The following is a 27,565-nucleotide window of genomic DNA, read 5'->3' as shown; positions in this document are numbered from 1 at the left end:
AATTATCATAAAATGTATATTATAATATATAATACTAAATCTACAATTTCGAAAATACAGTTGTACGGGGTGGTGGCGCAGTTAGCTAGCGCGTAGATCTCATAGCTTATTGAGTTATCCTGAGGTCAAGAGTTGGAGCATCTCTCACCCCAAAGCGATTTTGATATTTTTAAACTTGTTTTCAGACTATCTTCAAGCTACACATGAATTATATATAATGGCTAAAGTCCAGAAATTGCATTTTCTTCGTATATTCTGGAAGTATGAGGTGACAATTATGAGCATAGCTTAGACTCCCAAGTTTCCATTTTGATTTCTTTCATTGATTCATACAACTGTTAGCTCAAACCCTGCCCGCCCATCAAATTGCTAGTAGGCTGATCTGCTTAAACTCTGCAAACTCGCCGAATTCACAACACAAAAGCTAATTTCTCATTTTGTGCCATTCACAACTGCTCTACAGGCTCTGTTGTGGAAACCGTAATCTCACCGGTGAGAATACTGCGGTGAGTCGGGCATGATCCGAAAGAGGGTAGTTTTTGGGCCATATCCCTTTCTCCACTTCACGGGGGAAGATAGCTGCATTCTTTACTGCAAAACCAATAGCCTCTTCTTCATTACCTTCATTCGAGTCATCCGAGCTGCCATCATCATCCGGATCTTCTGACCATGTACAGTTCCAGATTCTCTGTAGTAATGTAAACCAATTACTAAATGCTTTATTCTATGTAGCTAAGTACATGAAGATTTATAACATGATAGAGATATGCAACAAACCTTAAATTCATCATAATCTAGAACACCATTCTTGGACCCAGAGATCCTTTGCATCCTGGAAACTTCCATAAGAAAGACCTGTTAAATTTACCTTTAGATAGTTCAGAAAAAGGTGGGAATTTCATCACTGCAATTATACTAATTATCTCAATAAAGTGAATGAAGAGAAGCTGTGTAAGAGCATCACAGAAAGCCGAATAAGTTATGTGGTTGACATTGTTGTCAACCCTTAGAACAATTATACTAATTATCTCAATAAAGTGAATGAAGAGAAGTTGTGTAAGAGCATCACAGAAAGCCGAATAAGTTATGTGGTTGACATTGTTGTCAACCCTTAGAAAGGCAAAAGCATCTCTTTCAGCCAATGAAGCCTTCTGAAGTTGAAACTATAACCAAGAAAACGGAAACTAAATTTCTTATTCAAAAGAAAATGATAATGTAATCTACCTGCTGCAGTCTTACGACCGATAAACTGGAATCGTGAGGAAACAAAAGGTGAGGGTTTTCACAATAATAATTTCTTGTTCAACACAGCTATTCTGATTTATCGAAAAAGGGAAAACTGACTGAACATGTAAAAATTGAGCAACTCGGTCTCCACAGTCGTTGAAAAGCATTTCTCTATAATTTAAATTTAAGACCCTGAAGTAGTCCTTGCGTATAGCAGTTAGTAAACCTGGTGAAGTCAATAAGAACTTCCCTATCAACTCAATTCATAAACAAAATCTTAAAACTTGCCTTCATTATTCGAAGAAATCAGTTAAAGAGCTCTGAGCTCATACCATCTCCTCTGTTGTTGGTTCTTGCGAGCTTGAAGGTCTGGTAGGGTAGCCTGCAGCACCAAATCTATCTTCAAACATATGCACCAATTCCTCGTTTCCAACCCACAATTCCTAGTCATTGAACGAAACAAATACATATTAAAAAAGATACTAATTCATCGGAGTAGAAATAAAGGGTGTTAATGGATGGAAGGAACAAGTCATTTCTTTTAACAAATCATTTTCAGAAAGTCAAACTAATGAGAGAGAGAGAGAGAGAGAGAGAGAGAAGGGCACATGAAACGAACCTGGAGACAGATGATGGAAGAACTTTCATAGAGCAACCAAAATGCGCTAAACTCACTCTCGCGTATGTTCGGATTACGTTCCATCACCACACGTTACAAAATGAGATTAGCAAATCCTACAAATGGAAGATGAAAAAAATTTATCATATCATTTTAAACAAGATTTTGTTTTAAAATAGATTTTTATCATGTTATTCTGCAACAAACTAAATAACTATGATAAAGTATTATTAATTTAATTTATATTGAAATCTAATATAAATTAATTGAAATTTTCTGCAACGATTATAAGATAATTTTGGTGTTCAACTCATCATTTAGAGAAAATTTCAAATATCATTTATTAGAGTAAATTTAATTAAGTTTTTAACTAGTATCATAATCACCAAATATCATTTGTTTATCCTTCATATTTGGTCAAAATAAAAACAAGTGTTTCGCTTACATAATATCCAGAGAAATTATAAAAATAATAAATATTAAAAGATAATTATTAATTTAATATTTTATTGATGATTTTGAATTTTACCTCACCGTTAATGATAATAAATATGATAATTATCTATACATTTTGAATGTGAATAGATAAAGACAATTAATAAATAATATTATTTTTCTCGTGATTGGTTCAATCATAAATACATTTAAAATTTTATAACTTTTATATAACGAAATACTGTTTTTTTGGTATAAATATGATAATTATAAATAATGTTTTAAAATTTGACCCAACATGTTCTCTTTATGGTTCTGAAAATGAATCTAGAGAACATCTTTTTGATGACCTTGATTCTCCTAGTCAGATTTGGTTGAAAATATTACAGGTTTATCTTGTTCGTAGGCCCATGAATGATTGGACAGAGATGTTGAATTGGGTGCAAAATCATGGCGAGGGTAAGTCATTGAGGGCTGCTGTCATTCGGATAACTTGGTGTTGTTACGTTTATAATGTTTGGCAGGAAAGGAATGGCAGGCTGCATGGAGATAGTCCTCGGCATGTTGATGAAATTGTTCTTTTGATTAAAAATGTTGTTAGGTTGGCCCCCTTGATTTTGTTGCAGGGTAGGGTTTGATATAGTTTCTTTCTTTGACTTGTTTATGTTATTATTAGGTATTAATTTTTTCTCTTTGTAATTAGTTTTGTACAGATTGGTTTTTTTTTTTTGGATGAATAAGAACGTCATTTATCCAAAAATACTGTTTTTGATTTGTATTTTTTAATATTTTTTATATGGACAGCTTGTTATTAGACCACGTAATATTTTTTTAATGAAAAAATGTGGAGCGAAGAAATTAACCTAAAAATACGAGAATTGTCGATTACTAGAATACACATAGAATAAAGCATGTATTCAGTCAATTATAAATATACAATTGATTTTAAATTATTTTATGTAAAAGAAAAAAATAAAACTCAATAACAAATGTATATTCAATAGAATTTATACTACAGTGGAGAAAATTAAAAGTGAGATAAAGCTTGAGCTTTAATTCAACTCTAACTAATACCAAATCTCATTACATCAGACATCGGCGTCGTTTCCACACAAATAATTTAATAAAAAGCCGAATCTGGGAAACAAAAAGAGACATACTAGTCCAATAAAACAACGCAAAATTCTCGCTCTTTGCTAGTCTTCTCCTTTTCCTTGTGTTTTATTTTGTTTTAGATAAGTTGGGTAATTCTGGAATCTGAAGAACCAGGGGATGAAAGGCTTGAAGGACAAGAGAAGATGATGTTTTTAACCAGAGGAACAAAAACCCAGTAAAGGCAGCGAGTCAACTCGTTGGTCGTCGATTATGACGATGAGGGTGGATTTCGGGGGACCGGGTCAAATCCAAGCCCGAGTAGTGGGAAACTATATTCTGGGTCCGAGAATCGGGTCTGGTTCATTCGCGGTGGTTTGGAGGTCAAGGCACAGGCAACATGGATTGGAAGTAGCAGTTAAAGAGATTGATAAGAAGCTCCTGAGCTCTAAAGTCAGTGAAAATCTGCTGAAGGAAATTTCCATTCTCAGCACTATTAATCACCCCAATATCATCCGATTTTTTGAAGCCATCGAGGTCTTTCTTTATTTTATCTGATTAATTAATACCCACTTCTTTTTATTAATTTGATGTGATTGATGTGTAAGTAATGCTGTGGCAGACTGAAGATAGGATATTTCTGGTGTTGGAGTACTGTGATGGCGGTGATCTCGCAGCTTATATTAATCGACATGGGAAAGTATCGGAGGAAATTGCGAGACATTTTATGAGACAATTGGGTACTGTTCTTTGAAATTTTCATGCTTTCTATTACAATGTTTAGACGATTGGTTTCTTTAATTTGGATTAGGGAAATTGGGTTGTTTTGTTTTTGCTGTATAATTATTACTCTAGTTGGGTGCCATTCATTGCAAGTGGTTTTTTTTTGTTGGAAACCTCATAGAACAGTTAAAAGAAGAAACTTTTGCTTCGTTAGCACTAATGACTTTTAAATTAAATTTTTTATAGTTAAGGCTATGGTTTTTGCAAATTTTTATTGTTGGAAAATAAATTTTTTTCATGTGTGGTTTACAGTAAGATAATTCGTAATAGTTTTGTTTGTCAAATGGATATGATGCCAAACTTAGAAACTTGTAGCTTCTCCCTTTTGTGCTTTGGTTTTCATCTTCATTCATCGGTTACGGTACTTAAAATTGAATCATATGGTAATTTTTAATGGTTGTGGTATTTGGCTGTTCAGATTCAAACATATTAATGCCATATAAGTTGGTGGTATAGGGAGGGAGCTTGTTGTAGGTGTTTCTCCCGAGGAGTTCAATTTTTACCTCATATCCCCAACTTTTACCTGCTTACACTTGTTTGATATTTCGCTATTGTGAAAAATCTGGAATGCCCTGATCTATGGACTGTCTCGTGCAGCTGCAGGATTGCAAGTTCTTCAAGAAAAACACCTCATACATCGAGATTTAAAGCCACAGGTTTTGTGCTTAATATCATAGTTTAATTGTATGTATGTTTAGTAGGATATCTCTTTAGTGCAGACCACGTTGTTTAGTTTTAGAATTTATCACTTCAAAAAGTTCAGACATTATTGTTTTATAGGACTCTAGTCTATTCTCTCTTGTTGGATGTGAGTAGATTTATCTAGTAATCAACTGGAATCTAACCTCTGCAGTTTTCATCTTACGAGTACTTGATCATTTATTTCTTTTAAATTTGTTGCAACTTGCAGAACTTACTATTGTCAATAAAAGGAGAAACTCCGCAACTGAAGATAGGAGATTTTGGTTTTGCAAGGTGAATATTTTAGTTTGCCTCTTACAAGTTGAATCAAGGCTTACTTCATAGATATTGCTTCACTTTCAGACATGCAGTATAACTTCGTCTGTTTATTGATTCTGATACTTCTGGGGGAGTCCCCTGGCTTTCCGAGAAAAAGGAGGGAAATTTTTCAAATCCTATCTAACAAAATGTGTTCTGACTTCCATGGAACATTGGTCATAGAAAGCTGTTGATATACCTTGTTTTGCAGATCCTTGACACCTGAAGACTTGGCTGCTACACTATGCGGTTCACCATTGTACATGGCACCAGAGATTATTCAGAACAAGAAGTATGATGCAAAGGTGAAACAACTACTTGGGTTTTACTCCCCACAACCACCTCCTATTGTTTTTTCTTTGCTATCTTTAAATAACTGTAACACTCTATGTAGGCTGATTTGTGGAGTGTTGGGGCAATCTTATTTCAACTGGTCACTGGGAAGCCACCGTTTAATGGAAATAGTCAATTACAGGTTTGAGTATAGTAATCTATTTGGCTTATTATCAAAGCTTCAATGCTTCGCAAGTTATTTATTATGATTCTCTGCTTGATGCAGCTGTTCCAGAATATATTGAGATCCACTGAACTGCAATTTCCTGAAGGTTCCCTACAAGAATTACATCCTGATAGTGTTGGTCTTTGCAGAAGCCTTTTACGTCATAATCCAGGTACTGGTTACTACAGTACAGGTGTTTATGCATACATGTTCATGTTAAAGTGATTATTGTCCAACAGTTCTTGACTTTGGGTTCTTACATAGTACTAATAATTTTGCCTGCTATTTTCAAATATTTAAGATCATAAATTTATTTGCAATATTTATAAATCCTGCAATCTAAAATTTAACTTCAATTTGCAGTTGAGCGACTTACATTCAGGGAATTTTTCAATCACAAGTTCCTTAGGGAGGCCAGGTAAAATCCTCTTTTAGTGCATTTGATGCTCCTCAATCCAACTTACTTTATGTAAAGTTGTCTAGCATCTAAAGCAATTCAAGCTATTTGGATTGAGTTTATTGCATCATTATCTGTAGCAAAAGGGTGGATGTTGAGCCAGACACTTCACGTCTGCCATCAGAATCAATGCATGAACAGTTCGCTTCTTCTGCAATGAAATCTCCGTTACCATCCTACAATCTTATGGAAGCATCTAGCAGAAATAAAAAATCAGCTAGTTCATCTGGATGTGATACTTCATCACTTACAAAGGAGAACGGTGGTTCATCTGGTGTCAAAGGTGCCCATGGAGCAATGCCTCTTGTATGTGATGACAAGAAATCTGTTAATAACCAATGTTTATCAGATCAGCTCAGAGGTGAATTCTTCTGTCAAATGATGTTCTCATTGCGCTCTTTACTTTTCTTTCTTTTGCTTTTGAATTCCTCATTTTTCCTCTCAATGACCAGTAGCTGACTCAATGGAATCTATTGAGAAAGAATATGTTCTAGTCAATCCTCATTCCACATCAATGGAGACTTTCTCTGATTACCTTGAGACACCCCTGCGAGATTATTCAACTTTGAAGTGCCCAACAAAGAACAGTGACCAGGAATCAGAAGTTACTCTAGAAACAAAGGAGACTGCTGGGAGTTCTGTGGGTTCTGCAAATACACAAGTTCTGGGATCTGATCCACAAACAACATCATCTGAATCAGCTATATTAAGGGAAGTACAGAGACTTAACAGAATGCATCCCTCAACTAGACTGCAGTTATTGCATCAGTATGCACAGGCTATTGCGGAATTAGCTCAAGAAAAGGTGATCTTTTATTGTTTTCTGCGGACTAAATTTACTGTGAATTTTGTCCCTTCTCATAGGAAAGAGAAGTTAGTTTGTCCCCATTTAAATGACAAACGTTTAATTGCTGCATGTGCATTGTAATCACAATCCGAGGTGAAGGACAATTGGTACTCGGTATATTTGAGCATGTGAACTCCTGTTCATAGTTGAGTTGGAGCCTGCTAATACTTCGTGAAATCAACATTTCTATATCTGTTGTTGCAGATTGTTTTTTTTTTGTTGATAAATTGCATTTGCACTTTGTTTAAGGTTTCTGATATTGTTGCTTTGAATGAGACATCTCAAAAATCAGTTCATTGCAGTACAATGCAGGACTATTTCTGGAATCATTTTCGATTGAACTTGTTGTCCTGGCTATATGGAAGAAAGCTCTTCAGATATGTGCCTCTTGGATAGCCTCTGCTCCAGAGAATGAATCCCATGGAAGCAGTTCAGCCAATCAAACAACTACCAATGTCCTGGGTAATGCAGACTTGGCTCTAAATTCAGAATATGGTGGAGATTCAAACAGGCCTTCATCTGCTTGCTTCTGGGTAGAGCAAGGTTTTATTGCTGCATGTGATCGTACCGAAAAGTTATCATGTCATATTAAAGATATGGATGGTTAGATTGTCAATCTGAAACAACTCTTCGTTTATAATTTTCTTAATTGGGTTGGAATTATTTAAGGTATCTGTCAAATAATTGCAGCTGCCGCTAAGATGCCTGATGCCATGGAAATAATTTATCAAACAGCACTCACTATCGGGACAAACGGTGCTGTGAGTAACTTGCATTATTGTCATAATTTATTTACTTCACCCTTTGTAGTTGTGACTAATGCAAATTCTCTTTTTCCAACTTCTTCTAGGTAGAAGAGTATATGCGAAACAAAGGCAGTGCTGCAGCATCGTACTCGAAAGCAATGCTTTTACTTTCATTCATTGTAGGAGAGGCGGCAAGTATTCCATTGAACCCTCCCTTTTCATTGACTCCTGCCAATAAGAAGCGAATTCAGACCTACATCAACAACTTGCAGACTCATCAGGTTCAGTTTCTAACATCAGCACCTTTCCCTAAGCTGTCTGCAGACGTCCACACCAATTGAAGAGACTGAAAAAATATTTTCAAAAGTGCGGCAAGTTTGAACTGTGTTTTCTCGGAAAATATATTCCGATGATTTCATTCTATGAATAGATTTGAAACATGATATATCTATTGTATAGGAAAAAACATATTAACAAGTACTTGCAATCTGGAGCAGAATGATCTGACATTGCACAGGAGTTGATGTAAATAATATTCTCTCTTGATATACTGTAAATCGGAATTGAAATGTAACCTGTACAGTAATGTTTTATATATATGGAGAGTATTCTTTCAATCATTGTTGGATCTGTTTAAAAGCGTACTTGATGGATTTTGTCTAACCTGACTATCTGATATAAGTGATATTGATAAATGATAGAACCTGTCTCGAAATCCCTGGCAGGCTCAACCCATTAACACCTCCTGTCTTCTGAAATGAAACTGTAGGGGAAAAGTTCTTATACCTGAAATAAATTGGAAGTGTTGTCAAAATCATTCTCCACAAACATCAAGTATGGGAGTTATGCACACCTGTAACGCATCAAGTGAGAAATTTTCATTCTGTTGACAAATGTTAATCAGTTACTTTCAACATTTAGGGCATTATCTGGGTTTCACCAAGGAAAATAATAATTGAGTTGATATCAAAAGTAGAATACTAACAACCATGGATTTAGCTCAGTTGATTCGTATAAACTTCTAGTATAGCATCCAGACATCCTGTAAATCTTGAGTTTGAATAGCAGCATCTCTGATACCTTCTATTGTATGCTCATGGAAGGAAAATACTATGTAGTTAAGACTTGGAAGAAAAATAAGCATAAAAGCAGTTAAAAAGTTTACAGAAACCAGTGGATGTCGCCTGCAATTGAAGGGTGGGCAAGTAGATCTTTTTTGTGTAGCTTGCCGTTTCAATGCATCTAAAAGGTTACAGCGAATATGATCACCATAGGTCCATAGTAGAATAATAAAACACAAGGGCAAATATATGCTGAAAAGAAGCCAAAGCAAAGGCCATTCAATATGCTAGATGCTTCTTATCTAAATTTTTTTAGCTACAGTTGCATGGTCCCGGAAAGTGAACAAGCCAACGTATATATAGTACACACTTCTAGACATGAAGTCCCGTTAACTGCAAGTCTTTAAGATTAAAACCGTAAGTCAGATATTAGGGGAAGGGGGGAATTAGAAATGCACACAGCTAACAGAAAATTTTCTTCGTTAATTGAATGCGCTATAGCTTAAGTATGTAGAAGCTTCCCCTTCCAAGCGTATCCTCTTCGGGTCTTTCCCTTCACCTTGACTACCAGTGTTCATCATTCTGCTTTCCTTGGCTTCCACAGAACACCTTTTGTAAGGTTTAAATCCTGTTTGGCGGCCCTTAAGCTTTTCATGTCCTAGCTCAATTGTCGGCTGGCTCTTTTCTACAATGTTCTTGGCTTTTGATAACGCATTGTTCTCAACTTCTCGATGGTCAGAACAAGATCTGCTTGCCTGGCTTGTGAGGTGTAAAGTTGATGTCTCTCCATTATTCTCATCTGCATTTTGCTTGTCTTCGCCTATATTTTCCTTTTTCTGCTCCTTATTCTTGCCGTCATGTGGTGGAGAAAAGCTTTGTGGCAGTACTTCTCTGGAGAAGAGGGCTTGAAAAGCAAGTCGGCCCTGACGAACACAAAAATGCTTAACAAAAAGTAATGGAGCCATAAATGTCATAATATCACAATACAAGTGGAACAATGTCAAATCAACTCACCCCTTCAGATACCTCCTTCCAAGAATCACTCAGGTTCATACTGCTTCTACCACGACGACTATTACATTCAGCTTGTGGATGATTTACATCAGCTTCCTCTGGATCTTCCTTGTCTTTCTCGTGCTTTTCTAATACATCTATCTCCATCTCACTACAAGGTGAATTAGAATCACTTGAGGACCGATCAACTTGTTTCTTGTTTGTTTTATTTGCATCTTGAGGCTCGGTTACTCCAGCATCTTTCACATCAATATTTACTTTTGCATCACCGCTCTCTTCACAATCTGATGATGAAGTAGGTGACTTAGATGCGGAATGTTGACCTTGCATAACTTCAGAGTATCCATGGTCCAACTGTTGGTTCTGCATGGATAGATCTTGATCAGCATTATTTTTTCCACCCGTCTTGGCAGATGGAGCTTGGTCACTCTCCACAGGAGGAACAGTACCTGCAAATGCAGGAGCACATGTACAGCCAGTGTGCAGAGGGGCACATAAAGAAAGCATCCCATGGGCAGCCCACCATGTAGTGGCAGCTGCTACAGTTGCAGCTGCAATTCCAGCCATACTTGTAGCAGAGTTCATTTGTCTGGAAGGAAAACCTCCCTGGTCACAAGTGGGAGAATCAGCAGAATGTCGAACATTTGCATATGGCCAAAACGTAGCTGCAAAGCTTGCAGTAGCATGAGCAGCTGGATTCTGTAACAGAGTAGATACAATGAGATTGGAAAAAGTGGAGGAGACATGTAAAAATGATTGATAGTCCTCTTGATTGGGCTGCAGATGCGTAAAGGGAGTATGAAAGGTTGGAAACGCCTGATGAGTTGATCTTGGTGCATTATTCTGATGTGAAGCAGTAGTGGATGCAGCCGGATTTGCAAACAGGTTAGCTTGTCCATGAAAATCACCCATAGGGTGAAATATAGAGTCCTGAAAAGGCATATCCAGGGAACGATTTTGAGCAAATGTTCCCCGGCTTCCATCTAGGACATGCACAGCAACATGCTGAGGGTAATTTTGAGCGACTTTCATCTCATCTGTACGTACAGCACCTTCCGTATCATCTTTTCTCTGGCCTTGAGCTTGTTTCTCATATGAAGTGCAAGAATTCTCCAAGTCTGAAGTCTGACTTGTATCATTATTAATTGTCTGTAGGACATCAAGTTTATAAGCCTAAAAAAATTAATTTCAAGAATTACAAAGGGAGGGGTTAATGTTTATCATGATTTACTACCTCTTTTAGCGAAGGTACAAACTCCCTAAAAGTGCAAGAGGTTCTGATCGCTGCTGGTGTTGGCATAGAATTCTTGTTCACCAAAGACACAGAGGAGCAGTTTGCTTCATGGATATGGGTAAAAACCTCAGAGCAACTACCATCTTGATTTTCCTGCAGATTTGAAGACTTTTCATCCTCATTAGGTCTCTGTCAGGAAAAATGGAAACTATTTAGATAAACAAAAATATATGGAACATAACTAAGGGCATGGAGAATTAGATAAATGAGATACATGAGAAAATGAAATGAACCTCTGGAAGTGGCTCTTTCTCCAAGTCTAACACCTGTTTGCAACGCAAAAAAGATGGTGGAGTTTCAGATTTTCCATGCTTCATTCCCATCTGTACTAAGGTAGCAGCACTCGTTTTTCGAGGATAAGGGTTGCTTGGTTTTCTTTTTGGGCGTGGAGGAGGAATTTCTATATCAAGACTTTGACCAGTTGGAACACCTTTGGCAAGTGCCTTCTTCTCCAGCTGAGAATGTAATTTGTTAGTACTCCCAGGAACTGATGGTGTCATTTAGCATCAACCATAACAAACTGTGAAACTAAATAGATAGGAATAGCATAACTCATGTTGGCATTGGTTTATTTATTTTCTCTGGAATTTTTTAGATAAGGAGACGAAGTTGTTTTTCTCACTTCAATGCAAAAAATATAAGATGTGAACAGAAGAATACTGCATATTATCAGGAAATTAGAAGTCCATGCATAATTCCTCTAACATCTACTCATTTCTCGTACAGGAGGTTCATGCAAAATTATACACTCCTAGTGTCACTTATATGACCTGTTTTACATACATTTGATGTATCTGCTTCTACTCTCACTAAATATACACACAATTGCGACCTTCAAATCAGGAAAGCTCATTCCAGATGGTGAATCCTGTAAGCCACCTTTAAAGAGCTATTTATATCCTTTCAGTCCTTTACATATACCATGTGTTCTCTCAAAGAATCCTATGCGAAATAACATTTCACTGCAGTAGACAACTCAAAGGACTCCTAGACCACGGTTGATCATACATACTCAACCATAAACTAAATTAAAAAGGGGGCTGATCTAGCCAAGCAGTCTACATAGATGGAAGAAAATTACAGGTGGTTGCTTAGGTATCACAGTTTCAAGATCCGCATAAGTTTAGTTTTCCTTTAGCTGATTATGAAGGATACGCTAACTGACAATCCTAACTGTCCATGCCTGGCATGCTACCCACGGATGCTGAAGAATTCAATTTGAAGCAAAGCCAAAACCTTTGCAAAATCTAGCCATGATGCACACTGTAGTTAAGTCTGTTGGGAAATAAACCGAGTAACGAGTAATTTCACTATAACCAGATTAGTGAGAATGCGAAATAAAAGCGGAAAAATAATACACGAAATTGATAACGGAGTTCAGTCAATTTTGCTTACGTCTCCGGACTGATGCAGATCTTTTACTAAGAAAGAAATTTTACAGGTTTTTACAAAACACTCACTACTCACAAGAAAACTCTCTAGTATTAGGAGAAAGAAAATGATTTTAGGATGGTTTTGAAACTAAATGAGCTAGGGTATTTATAGTTGAAGCTTAAAGACTTAATCTTGTAAATACCCTAAAGTATAGGGATTAATTATGATTATTTCATTATCATTTTTCAACAAACATCTACCAAACTTTGAAAAATTATTTTTCAAAGAAACATTTACCAAACTTTGAAAATTATTTTTTCAAAGTTGGTTGCCAAACTTTGAACTTAACAATACTTTCAACAATCTCCCACTTGAAGACTGATTTTAATCTGTCTTCACACCTCGATCAATGCAGCAGCATTTCTGGTCCTGTTATTCTAGCATGCCAACTGAAGTTGAACACAACTTCAGTTTGTCAGTGGTCACCGTCTTTGTCAACATGTCTGCCGGATTTTGAGCTCCACTAATCTTTTCAAGCTCCAAAATCCCATCTTCCAGAAAAGACCGGATAAAATGATATCTCAATTGTATGTGATTTGTCCTGGATTGAAAAGACGGATTCTTTGCTAGATGAATGGCACTTTGACTGTCGCAATACAAGACATTGTTTTCTTGTTTATTGTCTAACTCTTCCAAGAAACTTTGGAGTCAGACCATCTCCTTGCTTGCTTCCGTAACGACATATTCTGCTTCAGTTGTGGAAAGAGCAACTATCTTCTGTAGTTGAGAAACCCAACTCACTGCAGTACCTCCTAGAGTATAGACAAACCCTGTAATGCTCCTTCTGATGTCAACATTTCCGGCTAAGTCAGCATCTACATAGTCTGTCAGTATCGTATCTCCACCTTTGAAACAAAGTACTTTGTTTGTGGAACCTCGCAGATATCTGAGGATCCATTTGACAGCTTCCCAGTGTACTTTGCCCGGATTATTCATGTACCTGCTAACAGCTCCTACTGCATGAGCAATATCTGGTCTAGTACAAACCATAACATACATCAGACTTCCAATTATTGAGGCATACGACACATTCACCATGTGTGCACGTTCTTTATCCGTCTTTGGTGATTGATCTTTGGAGAGTCTAAAATGAACACCTAAAGGTGTACTTACTGGTTTAACATCTTGCATGTTGAACTTGGAGAGTACTTTGTTGATGTACTCGGCCTTTGATAACATCAATGTCCCCGACTTTGTCTCTCTTGATCCTCATCCCAAGTATCTGCTTTGCAGCGCCCAAATCCTTCATAGCAAACTGCTTCGACAATTCTTGCTTCAAGTTTATAATCTCTTGCATGTCTGAGCTTGCAACGAGCATGTCATCAACATACAACAATAAAATAATGAAGCTTTTGTCGAACCTCTTGATGTAGCAACAATGATCTGCTTGACATCTGATAAAACCACTGCTACTCATGAAAATATGAAACTTCTTGTACCACTGTCTAGGAGCTTGTTTTAAACCATACAAGCTCTTCTTCAACCTGCATACCAGGTTTTTCTTGCCTACCTCTATGAAACCTTCTGGCTGCCTCATATAAATTTATTCCTCCAAATCACCATGAAAGAAAGCTATCTTTACATCTAACTGCTAAAGATGTAAATTCTCTGCAACTACAATTTTCGACACCAGTCTGATTGTAGACAGTTTTACGACTGAAGATAAAATTTCATTGTAGTCGATTCATTCTTTTTGCTGAAAACCATTGACAACCAATCTTGTTTTGTAGCGTTTACTCCCATCGTGTTCTTCTTTGATCCTGTAAATCCACTTGTTATGGAACGCTTTCTTGCCTGGTGATAATTCAGCTAATTTCCACGTCTGATTTAACATAAGCGAGTTCATCTCATCTTTCATGGAAGATTCCCACTTGATCGAATCCTCCACTTGCATTGCTTCATCATAGCACTCTGGTTCACCATTGTCAGTCAGCAACAAGTAGTGCAAAGAAGGCGAATAACGCTGGGTTGATTTAGGAATTCTAGAGGAGCATCTTAGTTCTGGTGTGTCTGGTTCTTCTTGAACTGCTTTAGGACTGATTTGAACATCATTTTCAGAAATCTCCTCGAATTCAACAAATTCCTTTGTTTCAACTTCGATATTTGAACTACTTAATTCTACAGTTGATCTGTCTTTGTACATCACATTCTCATTGAAAATGACATATCTGCTTCTGATGATCTTTCGATTTTCATAGTCCCAAAATCGGTAACCGAACTCATCACCGCCATAACCAACAAATGCACATTTGTTGGACTTAGCATCAAGTTTACTTCTTTCAGCAGAATCTATGTGTACATAAGAAATACAACCAAACACTATTAAGTGTGAGATTTATTTATTTCTTGCTCCAAACTTCCTCTGGTATTTTGCATCCAAAGGAACTGAGGGCCCACGGTTGATCAGGTAAGTTGCAGTGTTGATAGCTTCGGCCCATAGAAATTTAGGCAATCCGGCATGTATCCTCATGCTTCTGGCACGTTCATTCATAGTTCTATTCATGAGCTCTGCTACGCCATTCTGCTGCGGTGTCATGGGAACTGTTGTCTCCATCTTGATCCCATTGTTTGAGCAGAAATCTCTAAATCTACGATTTCTGTACTCTCCTCCATTGTCAGACATCAACCGCTTGACTTTCAGACCAGTCTCATTTTTCACCATGGCCTTCCATTTTCTGAAGGTATCAAAGACTTTTGATTTCTTATTCAGAAAATAAATCCATACCTTTCTTGTAGAATCATCGATGAAGGTGACATAATATAATGAGCCTGCAAGAGATGGAACTGGAGATGGTCCCCATACATCAGTATGAACCAACTCTAACTTTTCAGCCTTGGGTGTCTTACAAATCTTTGCAAAGCTGATTTTCTTTTGTTTGCCAATGATACAATCCTCGCATAGTCCGACATCTACATTCTTTAGATCCGACAGCTTCCCTTTTGACAAAAGTGTCTTCATCCCTTTCTCGCTCATATGGCCAAGTCTTTGGTGCCATAGGTTTGATTTTTCATCAGCATCTGCGGCTGCAATGATATTCTCTAAATTTGAGGTTACATAGAGAGTACCAGTCTTCTTACCACGAGAAATGACGAGTGCTCCTTTGGTAATCTTCCATTCACAGCCTGAAAAGATTGTGCTATATCCTTCTCCATCAAGCTGTCCAACAGAAATCAAATTTCTTTTGAGACCAGGAATATGTCTCTCCTGTCAGCTTCCAGGTGATCTGGTTTGACAGTTTTAATCGGATGTCTCCTTTTTCGACGATCTTCAAGGTTTCATCAACAGCTAGATGAACCTTCCCAAAATCATCACTGACATAGTTCTTCATGATTTCTCGGCATGGGGTGGGGTGGAGTGGAAAGATGCCCCTGAATCCAAGATACATGATTCAATTGAACTGTTGACGCTTAGAATTATGACATCACTTGTCTCCTCTGTCATGTTGGCAGAATCCTGTGTGCCAGTATCTTTCTTCAGTGCTCGACAATCTCTTTTAAAGTGACACTTCTTGCTACAATTATAGCAGGTAAAATATTTATCTCATTTGGATTTTTACCGTCTGGATTTCAATCTGCCACGATTTGAATTTCTTTCTGAAGTTCTCTCTGGACTCCGTGTGCAAGGCTAAGGAGGTTGATGCTTCACCCGATTCTCTCCGTCGAATTTCTTCACTCAATACCAAATCCCGTACATCGTCGAATTTTAATTTTTTGTTTCCCGACGAGCTGCTGACTGATGTAACAGTAGCATTCCAACTGTCTGGTAGAGATAATAAGAGAATTAAAGCTCGAACTTCATCATCGAATTCAATTTCTACTGAACTCAACTGAGTTGTGATTGCGTTGAGTTCATTTAAGTGTTGAGCCACTAATGCTCATTCCGTCATCCGCAAATTGAACAATCGCCTCATCAAATGAACTTTGTTTGAGGCCGATGGCTTCTCATACATACTGGAGAGAACCGCCATAAGACCCGCCGTGGTCTTTTCCTTTGCTATGTTGAAAGCAACATTACGGGATAACGTCAGTCGGATAACTCCGAGGGCTTGTCTGTCGAGAAGAGCCTAGTCTTCATTCTTCATGCCCTCTGGTTGCTTTCCTGAGAGAGGTTGATATAGATTTTTCTGGTACAGAAAATCTTCAATCTGCATCTTTCAAAAGCCAAAGTCCGCACCATCGAACTTTTCAATTTTCACTTTCCCTTTGTCTGCAGCCATCGCTCTCACTCGAATCTGGCTTCTTTTGATCGTTCTGACAATTTTCGCGAACCGCCGTGTATTATTAGAACACCTCCGTCGACAAATTCGTATCTCCGACAAAATTTCACTATTCACGAAATTCTCTATTCACGTGAATTGTAATTAATAGTAACCTCGCAAAAATTGACAAAATTCACAACCAAAAGCTCTGATTACCAGTTATTGAGAAATAAACCGAGTAACGAGTAATTTCCCTATAACCAGATTAGTGAGAATGCGAAATAAAAGCGAAAAAATAATACCTGAAAATGATAACGGAGTTCAGTCAATTTTACTTACGTCTCTGGACTGCTGCAAATCTTTTACTAAAAAAGAAAATTTACAGGTGTTTACAAAACACTCATTACTCACAAGAAAACTCTCTAGTATTGGGAGAAAGAAAATGATTTTGGAATGGTTTTGAAGCTAAATGAGCTAGGGTATTTATAGTTGAAGCTTAAAGACTTAATCTTGTAAATACCCTAAAGTCTAGGAATTAATTGTGATTATTCCATTATCATTTTTCAATAAACATCTACCAAACTTTGAAAAACTATTTTTCAAAGAAACATTTACCAAACTTTGAAACCCATTTTCCAAAAAACATTTACCAAACTTTGAAAATCATTTTTTCAAAGTTGGTTACCAAACTTTGAACTTAACAATACTTTCAACAAGGTCAGCCCAAATTCACTTATAAGCCAAAGAACCAAATATGTTAAATCTGAAACCTCTGCTGTGGTAGATTAAGTACAAAACTATAGCAAGTTCAAAAGTAACCAGAAAAGTGCATGCCTTGAGCGTAAAAAGATTGTGAAATTGCTACCAGAAAGTAACCATTTAAAACAACAGAAAAAGTTGGAATGCACTCCTTTTCTAAAAGATCAGACTCCTATGATGATAAACATTCCTTGCACAAATCAGATTGCCAATCTTGGACCCAAATAAATAGAATTCAAATAGCTGACATCTCCAGAACAATAAAACAGATTTGTGGAGAAGGGATCACCCTACATGTAGTATGCTAAATTAGTATAAGACAGCTCAGACTTCGGTTGTAAAATCAGTATTAAGGTTTCTTAGGTATCACAGTTTCAAGATATATTGCGTTGAACACTTTCTCCTCAATTGTTACTCGCCTGTGCTGGGAGAACCTCTCATATTCTCCTGACTGTTTATCACCCCCCCCCCCCTCCCAACCAAAAAAAATGTTTATACAAGTATGGGGATAAATCAATATGAAGTAAAGAATAATAAGATTTCCCAGACCATTCAATATGGTGCAACTGAGGAATCAATATTTCATATAGTTGTAGCAGAAACAAGAGTTAAGAAGCAGAAAAGTACATTAAATATAAGCATAAGCAAGAAAGCACCAAATGACCTTTGAAAAGAACTTTTGAGCATGACTCCTGATCTGAACAGCAGTCTTGGTTCCTATGTGTTCTGCAATTCACCAAGTTTAGAGAGAAAGGACAGATCTCCAGTTAAGACAGTAAACTACCAAGTCCTAACAATTTTTTTAGCTCCAGTCCAGGATAATAATAATTCTAAATTACAGCAGCAGCTGAAATATTCCTGTTTCTTCCTCCTCAACCCCACCAACAAAAAGAAACAATAAGATCAAAAAATAAGTGAAAACCTTCAATGCGTTGCCAAGCTCGTCCATGGAGCTTCAAGGCCTCTAGGAACCTGTTATGCTCCTCCTCAGTCCATCGTTCACGTTGTTTTGTAATAGTATAAGGCTTCCTAGTCTACAATTCATAAGGGAAATTAAATAATTGAGGTTGTAACAAGAAGAAATCCACTTTCTACAATTCCAAAATGGATATCTTAAAAGAAACTGAAAAGAGTTTCCTGTTTTTGATAACCGATACCTTAATTACTAGTTCTTCGCCAGATGAGTATGCGTCCATTGACAGTACCTGGACAGCGCTACCGCTGCTTCAAATCCTCTGCAACGAGCAATGAGTAAGACACGAAACTCCTTTGATTTCCTTTGACATCCAACACTACAAATAGCAAAGCCGTCTTTGAACTCCGAAAAAGCTGAATATAGTTATATACTGCTGCAAAACACAAAAGCCAACACCAACCGATAGAGATCCGTCTCTGTTTTCTAATTTCTTTCCAGTTAACACCACCTCATCAACATTCATAATCATAACAATAAAAATATTTTACTACTTTTATCTTTAATCACGTAATAAATTGTTGATGAAAGTTAAATCTCTTGAAATGATTGAAAAATAAGGACATCCACCGTAACAAAGAGAAGAGACGGCATCTTCAAAAGAACTTAAAAGAAAATTCCTCACCAAAACGAACCCGTTGACGCCAAAACCTTTCGAGAAATGAGAGGAAAAAAGAAACTTTAATTAGTAATGAAGAAAACACTTGCTCATCCAGACTTCAGGTAAATGCAAAACTTTTCCGTTTTAGCAGCCAAAACATAAATAATTTCTAGGGAAAAGAACTCTCTACCTTCTATTTGGTTGCCAAAACAAAAGGAAATCAATCAAATTTTCTTTTGTCTCTCTGCTCAACTTAGTATAAGCTTAGGTGAGCCGAGTTTTTAAGAAAACGAATTAATTTAGGCGGCAACCAAACAGAGAGTAAAGAAGGAAAGCATCGGAAGTGCGGTGAAAATACCTTGAGAAAAAGCCATGGAAGACGAGAATTCTGGAAACAATGATCCACGAATGAGAAAAAATAATTCAACAGCGACCTGTTGGAGAGATCGGAATCGGCATCGGAAAACAGTCTTTATATTTAGAAGGAATTGAAGAAGTAAAGCTCGAAGTGAAAGTTTGCGTGTTTCTGGTGAGACCTAAAACACCATAAACTACGGTTTGGGGGAGAAGGAGAAATCTCAGCCACTACAATTTCCTGTGAAATATTTTTCCAAAAAAAAAAAGTAAATACCAAATTTAGGCGAGTTTAATATTCTTTGTATTCAAAGGAGATTAAGTAATCTGGAAGAATCGGAATTTACGACTGGGAAATAAAATTCAACCTTTGTAAGAGAATTCAATTGAGCTGGCTGCGAAACAGAAAGAACGAACGGTGAAAGGTAAACAGAAATGAGAGACGCAACACGATGTTGCCAAGTGGCGGTAATTTGGTGACTGATTTAGGTATGACCCACCTTTGCGCTTTTCCCCCCCCCCTTTTTTTTTTCTTCAACTCATTGCTTGCTTCCTACCTTCCAATCTCAGCCACAAGTTCCCTAACTGTGAGGTCAAATCCGTAAAAACGCCATAGCTATGCCACGTGGGACCCTCTTTTGACATGGACTTTGATGTCTGCCGGTTGCATCCGTAAAAACGCCATAGCTATGCCACGTGGGACCCTCTTTTGACATGACTTCAAATTATAAATTTTAAGACTAAAATTGCTATGTTTAAAAAATAACGTAAAGACAATGAATTTAGAATAAATATAATAAATGGATGGAAGAAGTTTAACTAATTTACTTTTGGGGTGGAAGCCGCTGTGTTGGGGACCATAGATTAGATGCTGCTATCCAAATCTGGAGTTAAGATTGAAGCCACAAATTATGTATATCTAGAAAGCTCTATCCTGCTTCTTGGGTAAGATTATGGATATTTCTTTTTAGAAAAAAATGTGTTATAAAATGATCCAACATTATCTAAACTCTAAATAGGGGTGTAAAAAAAACTGATTGAAACCAACTCGAGTTAAAATTGTTTTTGACCTGCGCTGTAACGATCCGAAACCAACTTGAGTCGGAACTGGTGTTGACCTGAACTCTAGTTGGACCTGGAAATTGTGGATCTGAACCCGATCTGAGAACGACATGAACCCGAATTGAACCGAAAATATGATACTCGAACTGCATCCGATTGATATGAACCCGAACCTGATAGTGACCTGGTAAATAATTGGTATTACCCGACCCGTATACAACATGACCTGTTATGAACCTGACTTGTAATTGACTTAACCTGTAAATGATCTGATGCGTTGTTAAAGTGATATGATATTATCCTGACTTATAATAATAAGTTACAATTAAATAAGAGCACAAGGTTCTTAATCTTAAGGTCGTGAGATCGAGTCCCATGGAGGGCATTTCATAATTTGGAGGTCTCCTACAGAAGTTGCCTCAACTTAGTGTTGGGGCATCCTACTATCTTACCTCCCCTTACCCCATTACATATGAGAACAAGGGACAACCACTATAATTAATATAATTATGTTATTTTAAATTTATAATAAATTTATGATAATTAAATTTAGTTTTTATATTAATTACAATTCTTTATATTTTTTATAATTCTTATATTATAATTTGAATATTATAAATATGATTTTTATATTAATTCAAATTCTTTATATTATTTATAATTCTTATATTATAAATTTTATTTATAATCACTAAATTAAATTTAAATATTGTCTTATTGAACATGATTTTATTAAATTATATAAATTGAGTTAAAATATTCATAAATCTAATTTACTTTTAATGTAAAAATTGATTAATAATTTAAGTATAACTTAACTACATATATTAATTTTTTTATATAAACAACTCAAAGAAAGTACACTGTCCTCAACTACATGAGATTAATATATCTTATGATTGGGGCATCTAACTTACATATATTAGCTACAAAAGAAAAGAAAAAAGCTAAACTGCATCTAGCAGATCATTCTTGTTCCTCCCAATGCTAAAATCCATGATAATCAAGTATGGTTGTGTATGTAATACATTTGCAAAAGCTGACATAGTTTCTATCCCGAGGATTGAGAGGTGTCAGCACGATTAAGACAATTTTTCCTGCATCTCCATGACACCTGAATACGAGTTGCTGCAAGGCTTCTCCAATATGGTGATTCATAACTGTCAAAATAACACTTTCATCAAATACATAATCAGCACCGATACATCTTACTCACAAAATGTCTCCACATGATCTGAAAGGGAATGAATGTCTCTAATTTTAAAGCAAACTCTGTATAATCACTGCAACACCACTAATAACAGTGTCTATAATCACTGGCTGAACTGCTAACACGACTGAACCAGGAAAAGCAGACTTTTAATGACAGAGGATATAATTACATTCTATCTGAAGAGATTCGAGAGAGCAAAATCTGTTGCACAGTTCACTGTCTACAAACAGAAAACAAGAACATGACTTACTAGAGGCTATGGAGGAATTCTAGGTTCTAAAAAAGATTGATAATTTACAGTCTTTATGAAGAGGCCAAGGAATGAAGTATTGACCTACTAAAAGAATGGTGAAAAGAGCACGAGTCTATAATTCGTGAGTATTGTCCGTTACTTATTAAATAAAAACAACAAACTGCAGCTCTTTAATCATTTTCGGATATACTATACAGAGTAACAAAAAACAAAGTACATGGATACCAAAGAGTAATATCATTGTGTTACTTTAGGTTTGCACCATAGTCTCATTTCCAGGGGCACGAGTCCTAGATCAACAATCAGCCAAACAGTCCTAACACAAAGCAATGTAGACCCAAATGCATACTCAAAACACATAGCTAGTCCTAGGACAAACCTCCACAAGCAAGATGCAGAGTTCCTAATTTATTGGTTCAAATTTGTTATTATAAGAAGATAACAACAAGAACTTGCCTTGTAACCAAATCCTTGAGCACTCTCGGAACCTGAACTGGAGATTTTTTGTTGTTTTCGTATAAGAAACAGTGAATTCTATCCATAGCATTGGCTTCTCTTAGAAAGTCAAATTCATACCCAATCTTGAATGGCACAAAGGATCAATTAATAACAACATCCAAAAAGAACAATGAAACGCAAATCATGCGGAAGAATACTCTTAATTTACATAATCTAAGAAGTAAATAGAGCATAAGGCAAACCAATAAATAGATTATATCAACTTAATGGCTCGAGAACAATTGTCTAAAATAATTTCATTAAAAGTTTTACCAACATGAATAAGTTTCATTTTTCATCAGATAGTAGATTCTGAACATAACAATTATGCAATAATGAATAAAACCAATGATATTCACTAAATCAAGTATTATTTGGAATATACAAATAGACCAGATGTACTAAGTTGACATCATACCAAAGTTTGAAATGGCTTAAGTCAATAAGATAAGCCATGAGAATGGAATTACATTCTTGTGATTCGAAATGATTAATTACAAATTGATTAATGAGATAAATCAACTCTAAAAGCCCTTCAGGGTGATAATTGTTTTGTTTTTCCCCCTCTAGAACGATGGTCCCTTATTTATTACTGAAAACCAGACCCATCATTCATCAAACTTTTGCCTAGCCATTGTTATTAATTACTTAACACTGGAAAGAAAGTAAAAAAAGTAAAGAAGACCTGGAAACAAAAGAAATTGGAAGACAAGGATAGATGTGCTTTGTAAGGAATATCAATGTAAATATTGACACCTGTTTTTCCATTTCCTTGGTAAGAGAATATAGATCAAATTTAATATATGTCTTTTGCATGTACAATGCAAATGCTTGCAAGTCACGGATGTCAGTCATCATCAGACCTTGGACTCCAGTATGGTGCACCTGCCATAAACTTTAGGGTGCGTTTGGTTCATGGAATGTAAGATTACCAGTGGGAATAAAAGATTACTAGAGAATATGATTATTGGGAATGTTGTATTTTGTGTTTGGTTGGTTTAGCACGAATGTAAGATTACCGTATTTAGTTAAAGGAATAAAAGATTATTGAAATGTATATTTGACCAAATTGTTCTTATTATATATATTTGTTTTTAACAAGTTGGAAAATATTTATATATTTTCTTTAAAAAATTTAAATTCATAAAATTTATATAATTTTTTTACAAAATTAAAAATATAAAAAGGTTTAATGAAAGGGTAAAATTTTATTTTAACCCCTGAACTTCATATAAAATTTTAATTATAGATTTTTTTTGTAAATCTAAAATAGTTTAAGGATAAATTTGTAATTTAACCTTCGTAGAATTTTTATTATTCAATGACAGAATAAGGATATTTTTGAAAGAAAAAAAATTAAGGGCATTTTGGTCCAAAACACAGGTATTCCAACAATACCTAAGGAAAGGGAGGTAATGACATTCCCGGTAATATACCCCAAAAAATCCACTATTAATAATGTAAGATTACCGGAAATGACATTCCCGGCCAACCAAACGGGAGAATGTGGATTTTATTCCCATGGGAATCTCACATTCCCCCAACCAAACACACTCAAGTTATAATCTCGCAGACTTACCTTTGACTTCAGGATATAATATCATCGTAAATGGGACTTACCTTCACAACATCTTTGACATCACCCTTGAGTCTTGCTCAATGAACCTAATTCATTGATGAAAACATATTAGGTATATCCATAGGATTCTCATAAGCAAATATCCCACCAATACGAATTAAGAGTTAAGCCAATGACTTAAAATTACTAATAAACAAAATTATCAAAATGGTGTCATTAAAGATCCCTTCCCAACCAGCTCATTCAGAATTTTGAGCTATGTAAAGAAATGGAAAGTAGTACCTGCGCAGTTGAAGCCGAACCAATAGGATTTACGTCAAAATTTTCAAAAATCTCGCCTATACTTAGACCCAACTCCTTATCTAAAACAAGTTGAACAACATCAAATGGTGTTGCAGGGGCTTGTTCACACAGAGTAACAAGCTTTCTCACCCATGCAGCAGGGGTTAGGTCTGGCTTCCCAATAATTTGAGCAACCTAGGAGCAAAGCATCCAACAAGCAATTAACGGATATTCAATAAAATATAGAGATACTATAAATCAGCCAATAATTGGGGAACAAATGAAAACAAAAGTTGTCAATGTAACGCAGAAGGGAACATAATCAAATAGGTACAGAACCATCCGTTGAATGAATTGAAAGAACACAAAAGAAAATACTTAATAGTTTTCCAAGAGCTAAGAATAACCAAAATCAACAAAAGAAACAATCGATAAGATAACCAAACAGCAAAGAAACTAAAAAGTAAAAAAAGACAACCTTGAACTGAACAGTTTTTCACAACGAAACTCAAGTCATCACTCTTCAATTTGCCAAAATAGTTTCAGACATGAGCATGGAGATGCGACTGTCCAAGGAATATCTAATTACATGAAAAACTTAAGCAAAATTCGAACATAACTTAAGTAAAATCCAAAATACATACTCAAGGTAAGAGACGATGGGGGAAACAGCAATTGAGATTAAAAGGAAATGGAAACTGAAGGTTGAATTTAAGTACCTCGATAAACATGGGGAATTCAACAACATAACTAAATACCCAAAACATAAAAACAAAAACCCAATCAAAATTTGAGGGGAAAATTGGAACCAAACCTTGTAACTCTACAGGCTATCACTGGAAGCAACAGAATGCCAAGCACGTGAAACAAGGAGAGATAGTGCCATGCTGCTCGGGGAAGAAGAGAGATTGAAAATAAAGGATGGAGGTTTGGTCGGGAAAAGGGAGAAACTGACTATTTTGGCGCTAGTTTTTAATCTTATCCCTATAAAATTTATATTAATAAATTATTTATAATTAATATTAAAATAATTATATATTATAATTAATATTAATATTAACTTATATTAATATAATATAGTTTATAATTTGTAATTAATATTAATATAAAATATAGTCTATAAAGTTAATATTAATATAAACTATATGTTATAAATTATATAGTATAGTTTATAAAATATATACTATATTAATATAAATTATAGTTAAGATAATTAACATTAATATAAACTATAGTTTATAAATTATAAACTATAGTTTATAAATTATATACTATAGGTTATAAAGTATAAACTATATAGTACACTAATATAGTTTACATATAATATATAGTTTATATATACTAATGAACTATATAATATATAGTTTATATATACTAATGAAATATATATAATGTATAGTTTATATATTATATAGTTTATATATACTAATGAACTATATAATATATGGTTTATATATACTATAGTATAAATTATTTTATATAGTATATAAATATCAACTATAGTATATAGTTTATATGATTTTTATAAATAGTTCATATGTAAATTATATTATATAGTATATATAGTTTATATATATAATATATAATATATAAATATAAACTATAGTATATATATATAAGTCATATGTAAACTATATAGTAATATCAACTATAGTATATATATATATATAGGTCAAATGTAAAATATATAGTTCATATATATAGTTCATATGTAAACTATAGTTCGTATGTAAATATCAACTATATTTTATATGTAAACTATAGTTAGTATATAAACTATATAATTTATATGTAAACTATAGTTCATATATAAATATCAACTTTAGTATATATATAGTTCATGTGTAAACTATATAGTTTATATATATAGTTCATATATATAGTATATAAATAAAAACTATAGTTTCTATAAATAGTATAAAATATAGTATATAAATATAAATTATAGTATGTAGTTTATATAAATATAAATATAAACCCTAAGTCATAAACTATAAACCTTAAACCCTAAATCTAAACCCTAAACCCTAAACCATATATTTTACATATATATAAACTATATAATTTATATTAATAAACTATGTAATTTATACAATATATATTATTTATAATTATACATAATATATAAATATAAATTGTATAGTTTATATATAATTCATATATAATTTATATATAAACTATGTAGTTTCTATATAGTTCAATAGTTCATATATAAACTATATAATATTATAGTTTATACATGGTATATATAGTTTATACATAATATATATATATAAACTATATAGTTTATATATATAATACATATACTTTACATATAAACTATATAGTTTATATTATATATATATATATATTAGTTGTTTTAATTTTTTCTCAACTTTTAAAATGAATGCAATTTAGTCCATTTTACAATATTTTTCATATTTGATCCTTTTGTGTTGTTTAATTTATTTAAAATTTTATTTGTAATTTCATATTTGTTCAATTTAGTCCTCCACATTTTATTTGCATCTGAAATTGACCCATACTTATTACTTATTTATATTTTTAAATTGGCTCATAACTTTTTAAATGGGTATAATTTAGTATTTTTTGTATTAATTTCAACATCATAATTTAAAATTATTTCAATTTGATCCCTCGTCAATGTGTGTTGTTTAATTTATTTAAATTTTTATTTGTAATTTCATATTTTTTCAATTTAGTCCTCCAAATTTTATTTGCATCTGAAATTGACCCTTACTTATTAATTATTTATATTTTTAAATTGGCCCTTAACTTTTTAAATGGGTATAATTTAGTAATTTTTTTATATTAATTTCAACATCACAATTTAAAATTACTTATTTCGATTTAATCCCTCATCAATGTGTGTTGTTTGATTTATTTAAATTTTTGTTTGTAATTTCATATTTGTTCAATTTTGTCCTCCAAATTTTATTTGCATCTGAAATTGACCCATACTTATTTCTATTTTTAAATTGGCCCATAACTTTTAAAAAGGGTATAATTTAGTACTTTTTTGTATTAATTTCAAGATCACAATTTAAAATTATTTTGATTTGATCCCTCATCAATGTGTGTTGTTTAATTTATTTAAATTTATATTTGTAATTTCATATTTGTTCAATTTAGTACTCCAAATTTTATTTGCATCTGAAATTGATCCATACTTATTACTTAATTATATTTTTAATTGACCCATAACTTTTTAAATGGGTATAATTTAGTATTTTTTTTGTATTAATTTCAACCTCACAATTTAAAATTTTTCGATTTGATCCCTCA

At 34.4% G+C, this 27,565-nt stretch overlaps 2 protein-coding genes, 1 long non-coding RNA gene and 1 pseudogene across 9 annotated transcripts; 1 reads left to right on the top strand and 3 right to left on the bottom strand.

Annotated features, from left to right (window-relative positions):
* Positions 1 to 359: 359 nt before the first annotated feature.
* LOC120136368 lies at positions 360 to 1,930 on the bottom strand (annotated as a pseudogene).
* Positions 1,931 to 3,400: 1,470 nt separating this feature from the next.
* Positions 3,401 to 8,206, top strand: LOC120136405 (serine/threonine-protein kinase ATG1a-like). 3 transcript variants are annotated; one of them, XM_039152455.1, is made up of 13 exons: positions 3,436 to 3,910; positions 3,996 to 4,113; positions 4,754 to 4,812; positions 5,067 to 5,131; positions 5,367 to 5,460; positions 5,550 to 5,630; positions 5,715 to 5,826; positions 6,018 to 6,072; positions 6,192 to 6,472; positions 6,564 to 6,916; positions 7,261 to 7,561; positions 7,649 to 7,719; positions 7,809 to 8,206. In XM_039152455.1, exons 1-13 carry the CDS (start codon positions 3,647 to 3,649, stop codon positions 8,043 to 8,045), a joined length of 2,091 nt encoding a protein of 696 aa, XP_039008386.1. In that variant the 5' UTR covers positions 3,436 to 3,646; the 3' UTR covers positions 8,046 to 8,206. The 3 variants fall into 3 exon arrangements, with proteins under 3 accessions (XP_039008388.1, XP_039008386.1, XP_039008387.1); XM_039152456.1 differs by having other exon boundaries at positions 3,437 to 3,910; positions 6,567 to 6,916; XM_039152457.1 differs by lacking the exons at positions 7,649 to 7,719; positions 7,809 to 8,206 and having other exon boundaries at positions 3,401 to 3,910; positions 7,163 to 7,495.
* A 711-nt stretch (positions 8,207 to 8,917) lies between these two features.
* On the bottom strand, positions 8,918 to 19,741 carry LOC120136404 (protein LATE ELONGATED HYPOCOTYL-like). 5 transcript variants are annotated; one of them, XM_039152450.1, is made up of 10 exons: positions 19,398 to 19,741; positions 19,064 to 19,089; positions 18,623 to 18,814; positions 18,388 to 18,499; positions 18,130 to 18,191; positions 11,307 to 11,528; positions 11,093 to 11,202; positions 11,014 to 11,047; positions 9,780 to 10,928; positions 8,918 to 9,688 (listed from the first exon to the last, which is right to left on the bottom strand). In XM_039152450.1, the coding sequence occupies exons 3-10, from the start codon at positions 18,659 to 18,661 to the stop codon at positions 9,248 to 9,250; spliced, it is 2,169 nt and encodes a 722-aa protein (XP_039008381.1). In that variant the 5' UTR covers positions 18,662 to 18,814; positions 19,064 to 19,089; positions 19,398 to 19,741; the 3' UTR covers positions 8,918 to 9,247. The 5 variants fall into 5 exon arrangements, with proteins under 5 accessions (XP_039008381.1, XP_039008383.1, XP_039008380.1 ...); XM_039152452.1 differs by having other exon boundaries at positions 9,780 to 10,102; positions 10,157 to 10,928; positions 11,014 to 11,202; positions 19,398 to 19,740; XM_039152449.1 differs by having other exon boundaries at positions 11,014 to 11,202; positions 19,398 to 19,740.
* A 2,641-nt stretch (positions 19,742 to 22,382) lies between these two features.
* Positions 22,383 to 25,209, bottom strand: LOC120136387. The gene is made up of 4 exons (XR_005517338.1): positions 25,095 to 25,209; positions 24,281 to 24,475; positions 24,040 to 24,084; positions 22,383 to 22,502 (listed from the first exon to the last, which is right to left on the bottom strand). It is a non-coding gene; the product is annotated as an uncharacterized LOC120136387 (long non-coding RNA).
* Between the last annotated feature and the right edge of the window lie 2,356 nt (positions 25,210 to 27,565).

Source organism: Hibiscus syriacus, unplaced genomic scaffold (genome assembly GCF_006381635.1).
Source record: "Hibiscus syriacus cultivar Baekdansim isolate YM2019G1 unplaced genomic scaffold, ASM638163v2 tig00110627_pilon, whole genome shotgun sequence".
NCBI lineage: Eukaryota > Viridiplantae > Streptophyta > Magnoliopsida > Malvales > Malvaceae > Hibiscus > Hibiscus syriacus.
This window is presented reverse-complemented; position numbering and strand designations above follow the sequence as displayed.

What these genes read in the sequence shown, in the direction of transcription:
- LOC120136405 (XM_039152455.1), top strand. Translation starts at nt 3,647, where the DNA reads ATGACGATGAGGGTGGATTTCGGGGGACCGGGTCAAATCCAAGCCCGA. An exon ending in ACATTTTATGAGACAATTGG is followed by an intron (nt 4,114 to 4,753) that starts GTACTGTTCTTT and finishes TGTCTCGTGCAG; the next exon opens with CTGCAGGATTGCAAGTTCTT. An exon ending in GGAGATTTTGGTTTTGCAAG is followed by an intron (nt 5,132 to 5,366) that starts GTGAATATTTTA and finishes CTTGTTTTGCAG; the next exon opens with ATCCTTGACACCTGAAGACT.
- LOC120136404 (XM_039152449.1), bottom strand. Translation starts at nt 18,661, where the DNA reads ATGGACGCATACTCATCTGGCGAAGAACTAGTAATTAAG. An exon ending in AGCTTGGCAACGCATTGAAG is followed by an intron (nt 18,192 to 18,387) that starts GTTTTCACTTAT and finishes GGTGAATTGCAG; the next exon opens with AACACATAGGAACCAAGACT. An exon ending in TTGTACCTTCGCTAAAAGAG is followed by an intron (nt 10,929 to 11,013) that starts GTAGTAAATCAT and finishes GATGTCCTACAG; the next exon opens with ACAATTAATAATGATACAAG.